The following is a 7,008-nucleotide window of genomic DNA, read 5'->3' as shown; positions in this document are numbered from 1 at the left end:
CAGGAACGCACCAGGCTGAAGGCCTTCCTTCCAGGCAGGGAAGAGGCAGGCGGACGCCCTGGGCTGGTAAGGAACTAGGTAGTAATGGGGGCTGCCGGACCTCCTGCCAAGCTCCCAGCAAAGTGCCCAGGGCCCTGGCTGGGGACTCAGGAGGCTCAAGGGGCCAAAGAGATCCATCAGGGGTCTGGAGGGTAAATCTTTGACTCACCCAAGAGGGTCAAGAAGAAGCCATGCCCCTCTCCCCCCACCACTATATAACGATGGCCACCGTGACCTTTGCCCTCCTGGCCACCTTCAGCAGAGCCTCTTCCCACATGCCCTCTGCAGCTATGAGGCAGCCCCCTCCTCTACTTCTGCCCTCGGGCTCCCCATTCCTTCCCTCAGGCCCTCAGCAGCCCCAAGCCCTAGTGTAGTTTCCCCACCCATCCCAGGCCCCACGGGCTACCACTTTGTCAAATTATCTGTCCAGGGCTCTTTAAACAAGTGATGGGCCATGGTGAGGATGCATCGCTTCAGAGTCAGGTCTGAATCCTAGCTCTGCTGCTCATGACCTGAGTGGCCTTGGGAAGCCTACTTTACCTCTCTTTGCCTCAGTTTTCTCATCTGTAAAATGGGAAGGTGTTTCTCCTACTGCATGTGACTGATGATTTCATGAGAAAAGGCCTGTGATGGAAGAGATTGGCACATAGGAGATGCTTCTCCACTGTCACCCACCCTCCACCTTGGTCTCTCTGAGCAAAATTCACAAACTGGTACTTCCAATTTTCAAAGTTTATTCCGAAATGCCTCATATCCAGTGTGGTTCTATAACCCGCATGAAAGCACAGTTCTATCTCCTGGCTGATTTTCACATTCTTCAAGTTTTTAATGTCTTCTCTAATATCTCCTTTAGGTCAATTTCCAACACAAATTAAACGCCTAAAGGAGCCAGGCAGGGATGTGTTATGAGTCAGATGGCCAGGTAGGGAGTGGCGGGGACTGTGGCAAAGTAGACGTCACACCCCTCTTCTAAAAAGTCAACATTTACTCAGCACTAACCAGTGATTACCATCTGGGCCCAGGATTGGCAGAGCTTCCAAATTTTTAAGAGAAGACAGAAATCTGGATTTTTTTTTCTATAAAACTTTCTAATTTCTAGGGGAAAAAAAATTGTCAAAAAGGATTATGTAAAAGTTCTTGGCTGGGCACAGTGGCTCATATCTATAATCCCAGCACTTTGGGAGGCTGAGGCAGAAGGATCACTTGAGCCCAGGAGTTTGAGGTCGGCCCAGGAAACATAATGGGACCCCCATCTCTACAAAAAATTAAAAAAATTAGCCAGGTGTGGTGGTGCACACCTTTAACCCTAGTTACTTGGGAGGCTGAGGTAGGAGCATCCCTTGAGCCTGGGAGGTGGAGGCTGCAGTGAGCCATGATCACGCCACTGCACTCCAGCCTGGGCAACAAAACAAGATCCTGTCTCAAAATCCCCCAAATTCCCATATTACAGAGATACACAGTGAAATATTTGCAATGGAATGGTATCTCTGGATTTGCTTCCACATATCTGAAGGTGGGAAGGGAAGCAAGCGAGGGAGGGTATAGGATGGAGCAAGATAGGCCTGAGTTGATCGTTGTTGAAGCAGAGTGATGGGTGTGTGTTGTTGATGGTACAATTCCCTCTGCATGTTTGAATTTCCTATAATAACAAGTTAGAAGAAACACTGTGAAGGCCAAACAGAAAACACCCACCAGCCAAATTCAGCCTACTGCCCACTGCTTTCTGGTCTGTATTGTTGAGCTGTGTGACCACACAGAACCCTAGGAAACCCGTCCTAGCTCAGTGTACACACCTGGCTCCGTGAAAGCCCCAGGAAATCTGGGATCTGACTCAGATAGACTCTGCTCCCCATGGATTTGAGGGGGGTGTCTTTTGTTGCCCCTCAGGTCAGGTCTGAACTCTGCCATTAAGTACTTTAGTGACCTCAAGCAAATCATAGCTTCTCTGTGTCTCTGACTTCTCTTTCTTGTCCCTGTCTACACCCGCAGTGTGGGGGAAGGAGAGTCAGCCTGATCCAGTTATGGACCAGCATGACCTAGGATTGGGAAGTCTGTTGTCCCTGAAACATGTCTGTGGAACATTTTTCCCCTTGTCTGTTTGTGGAGGCCTGTGATTCTCTCCAGAGCCTTTCACACTATCATGAGAGTCAATGCTGAAAATACACACCCTCCTGGGAAGCATGCGGCCTCCACTCAAGCGTATTCACAGCACAGCGTCTAGAATTGAAGGCAGAGCATGATGGACATGGGCTCGCAAGTACACACAAGGAAGCCAGGAGGCAGAAAGAGCAAGTACAGATCATGGGGGCGGGACAGGGCAGGTTAATCTCCAAGGCAAGAAGTTCCCCAAAAAAGCTCTGTGAGGTTTCAAAATATCTTAATAGTGTCCCCACAATTCTGAAAAACGAGATTATTTATTCATTTATTTTTTTAGAGATGGGTTCTCATTCTGTTGACCAGGCTGCAGTGCAGTGAGGGGTGTGATCATGGTTCACTGCAGCCTCCACCCCCTGCCTCAAGTAATCCTCCCGCTTCAACCTCCTGAATAGCTGGGACCAAATAGGTACATGCCACCATGCCCCACTAATCTTAAAACGTTTTGTAAAGATGGGGTCTCTATGTATTGCCCAGGCTAGCTCAAGTGATCTTTCTGGCTTGGCCTCCCGAAGGCCTGGGATTTCAGGCATGAACCAACATGCCTGGCCTGAAAAGTGAGTTTTTAAATTGAATATCATCCTATAAACAAGGTTATTCATTGCAGCATTATAACACAAAGGAGTATAAAGCAACCACTGGAAAGAGCTTAAAAGTCCTCTGACAGGAAAAAGGTGAAATAAATTAGGGTATTTCCATATAATAGGTTCTGTGTAGCCTTAAAAAGAAAAGAAAAAGAGGAAGACGGAACTCTGAGCACCGATATGGAATGATGCCATTTGTATAAAAGTGAATGGGGGAAGGCTATGGACTTGCACTTATTTATTTATTTATTTATTTATTTATAGATAAAATATCTCTGGAAGGATTTATAAGAAACTTATAACACTGGTTATCAGTGGGCCACCCCCCAGAATCATCCACATTCAAATCCCCAGCAACTGTGAATATGTTGTAGAAGGGACTTCACAGATGTGATTAAATTAATAATTTTGGCATGGGGAGATTGTCCTGATTTTAAAGGTGGTCCCAATGTGATCACAAGGGTCGTATAAAAGGAAGGCAGGAGGATCAGTGTCAGAGGTAGGAGATGTGACAACAGGAGCACAGATGCAAGAAGAGGCTGGTTTGTATTTTTTTTTGGTTTGTGTATTTGTTTGTTTCTTTCGTTGTTTTGGTTTTTTTTTTGAGACAGGATTTCATTCCGTCAGCCAGGCTGGAGTGTGTTGGCACGATCTCAGCTCACTGCAGCCTCCACTTCTCCTGGCTTACGTGACCCCCCCACCTCAGTCTCCCAGGTAGCTGGGACTACAGGCATGCACCACCATACCGGGCTAATTTTTGTCTATCTTTTGTAGAGACGTGGTCTCACTTTGTGGCCCAGGCTGGTCTGGAACTCCTGGATTAAAGGGATCCTCCTGCCTCGGCTTCTCAAAATTCTGGGATTACAGACATGAGCCACTGGGCCCAGCCAAAGCTGCTGGTTTTAAAGATGGCAGGAGGGGTCATAAGCCAAGGCATGCAGGCAGCCCCTAGAAGCTGGAAAAGGAAAAGAAACAGATTCTCCCCTGGAGCCTCCGGAAGGAAACAATCTTGCTGACACGCTGATTTTAACATCTGACCTTCAGATTCATTAAGAGTATAAATTTGTTGTTTTAAGATTGGCCAGCCAAGGCTGCTGTGGAATTTAGATCTGTGTGTCCAGGAAACCCAGGAAAATAACTGGACCTACTTTTGTTCCATAGGGTGCAGGAGGATGGATTTTTACACTGGATTTATGGTCCCACGGGCCTGGGCTCATGTACACTAGCAATTCTGATATTGGCCAAGTCGCTTGACCTGCCTGTGCCCCAGTTCCCTCCTCTGAACGGCAGGACAGTAACACCACCCGGCAGAGTTCTGAGAGGACTGGGGCACTGGCTGAGCCCCGGCTCGTGCCAGCCTTTAACAGTGCAGCTCTTTGCATGGAACGAATCGATCCCTCTGCTGAGTCAGAACTTGCTCTCTGTTCCTGGTTGTGCCCAGAGACCAAGGACTTTTCCTCTTCTTCTTATCTGGAAGTCTAGAAAGCAGAGCTGAGCCCTGCGGACCAGAATGTGGGCAACCTCGTTCTGGACTCAGCGTCACCAGAGGACACCCAGGCTTGGCCCCGACAGTGGGGAGCTCAGCCTGGCTGACCAAGACTGCCCGCCAGCAGGAGCCAGTACGTGGCTCTTAGTGAAGGTGCCCCACTCCCTCAGAGCCTCCACCGTCCTGCTGGCCACCTTCCACGACACTTTGATTTTAGCCTTCTGACCTCCAACACTGTAAGAACAAATGTGTTGTTTTGAGGTTGATCAACTAAGGCTACTGTGGCATTTGGATCCATGTGTGTCCATGAGGGCTCTGGGCATGACCAGGAACATTTATCCTCACAGCAACCCCAGCCACTTTTACAGATGAGAAAACTGAGGCACAGAAAAGTTCAGTCACTTGCCCAAAGCTACACAGCTGGTCAGCAACAGAGCTGGGATTTGAACCCCAGCACCCACACTTCTAACCACCACACAGGCTTCCTCTCATGAGGAAGCTGGGAACGTCCTTATTCCTGGCTCTTCCAGTGCTTCCTGGGCCACACAGCAGGTGGTTCTAGCTTCCCCACGGCCCTCCAAAGAGGCTGAGCTAGATAAGGCCGGACAAGAAGAGGGAGTGACGTTTCCAAGCCAGGCCCTCTTGGCACTCAGCCCTCCTCAGCAGGACAGCGAACCCCGTGACCTTCCCCCACTGTCGGCACGTGGAGGAAGTGTGGCTCCGATTGCCAGAGGGGTCACCGAGTGAGGCTTAAGTGTCCCACCCCAGGGGAGCCCTGTGGGGTAGAGGGGTGCTCTGGACACCCACGGGGGCTGCACTGACCGTCTTTCTTGTCTGGGCTCCAAGGCCCTGTTTTAACTCTCTGATGTCCACAGGAGAATTTTCCTTCTGAATCCAAAGATTAGAAAGTAAAAATCAGTCACTAGAATAATATTTCAGAACCTGGAAGAAGCTTTGGGATTCCCTCTCAGACAGAAAACCAGAGACAGGGTGACATGCCCAAAGCAGCACCTGCTGACCCTAAGACCCCCAACCTGCGGCCTGTTCCAGCTTCCCCCAGTGCCCATCTGTGCAGGTCCTACCTCAGGAGCCTCCACAGGGTGGCTGAGGGGTCATTGGTGACAGCCAGGAGGAAACAGGCCTCCTTTCTCCACTCTTCCTCTGGAGTTCAGAAAGCAGAGCCGAGCCCTGCAGACCAGAACCTAGGCAGCCTCATTCTGGATTCAATGTCACCAGAGGGCACCCAAGCTCGACCCTGACCTCTGCTGAGGTGGGCCCTGGCAGCTTCCCTGCCCTCAGCACCCTGCCTCCCCACCCAAGAAGGGCCCATCAGCCCACCCTCTCCAGCCCCTCGGGAAGCTCTTTGCCAAGGTGGGGTGAGATCCAATGACAGGACCCGGCCCAGGACACGGTGACCCCTGAAGGTTCCTGGGCTCTTGGCGCTGCCACTCCCATCTGGGGACATTTGGCAACTGGCCTACACCTCCCTGAGCCTGAAATTTTCTCTGTATGAAGGGGACTCATACATCTCACAGGGTTTCAGCAAGGCACCTGCAGCCCTCTGACCCCACACTGCGGGGACAGTCCTCGCCCCCTCTCACCTCTGAGACTGCCCCTCTGCAGATGCCCTGACATGCCCAGTCCTGGTTAACTCTGCCTCACCCTTCAGAGCACAGACACCTCCTCAGGAGGCCTTCCCTGCTGCCCCCGGACTCCCAATAACACAAAACACTCCCAAAGTGTGTCAGGCACTGTTCAAACACACTAGATACACTACCTCCTTAATCCATAGCCCAACCCTGGGAATGGGGGGCTCAAGTATTATTCCCACTTTACAGATATGGAAACTGAGGCCCAGAGACCACTAGCTAGTAAATGGTTGGACCCAGGGAGGCCATCTTCTCAGTAAGCACCCTTAACTACCATGGCGGGTAGTGTCCTTACTGTCCCAGAAACATGCTTGCTTCCTCTTTACATGAACCATCCCGCTCTACACCTCTCCCCCTGAGCACACAGGACAGGACGGGACAGCTGAGTCAACATGTCAACCCCATGACTTGTGGGGACGAACATCCCTCCAGGCATGAGCAAGCTCAGTGTGGCACAGGTGTGCCAGGATGACCTCCACTGACATTTCTGCCATGCTTGTGTTCTCTTTGGCCTGCCCCCACCCCTATCCCCTGCCACCCAGGAGTTGCTTCCTCAGAGCCCCAGGGCTGTGTCCCCCTGGCTGAGGCAGCCCTGTGCCCACGGCCCCGGAACTCACTGGGCTCAGGTAGGGAGCCTGGGAACCGCTGAAGGCCATCTCTCCACCGCCTCTGTGGCCACCGCTGCCTTTCACACCTGCCAGGAAGTCCTTTGCAGAGGAAATGACTTAACAAAGAAATAGAAACCAAAGCAACTTGGCTGTTACTCAATGGGGAGGAGCCAGCAGCAAGAGGAAGTGGGTCCAGAGAGAGCAAGGTAGGGTGCTGGGTGAACTGCAGTGACGCTTACAGAGGGAAGTGGGCACTCCCAGTCCCAGTGACCTTTCCCTCCTCCCTCTCCTGTGCTCAACCCGAGCCTGAAGCATATTTGGTTCATAGAGGTCTACAATGCTTGACCACACTGACATGACAGCGAGTTGCCAGATGACACTGCCCAGAAGTATGTGGCTGTGTGTCCTGAGCACGCTTGGCCACGGAGTCCAGAAAATAATGGGGCTGGGCGTTGCCTGTCCCCGGGGTGCTGGTGGGGAAGGGCGGC

At 51.3% G+C, this 7,008-nt stretch overlaps 1 protein-coding gene across 1 annotated transcript in view; it reads right to left on the bottom strand.

Annotated features, from left to right (window-relative positions):
- LOC105538266 (galectin-9-like) overlaps positions 1-6,686 on the bottom strand; it is a 23,918-nt gene extending 17,232 nt beyond the window's left edge. The window contains exon 1 of the mRNA XM_011978071.1: positions 6,530-6,686. Coding sequence (XP_011833461.1) covers positions 6,530-6,568 — 39 coding nt within the window. The 5' untranslated portion in view covers positions 6,569-6,686. The remainder of the gene's footprint in view (positions 1-6,529) is intronic.
- Positions 6,687-7,008: the final 322 nt, after the last annotated feature.

The sequence above is a fragment of the Mandrillus leucophaeus genome, unplaced genomic scaffold (assembly GCF_000951045.1).
Source record: "Mandrillus leucophaeus isolate KB7577 unplaced genomic scaffold, Mleu.le_1.0 Scaffold1889, whole genome shotgun sequence".
Lineage (NCBI taxonomy): Eukaryota > Metazoa > Chordata > Mammalia > Primates > Cercopithecidae > Mandrillus > Mandrillus leucophaeus.
Note: the sequence above shows the minus strand (reverse complement) of the source record. Positions and strands in the feature narration are given on the sequence as shown.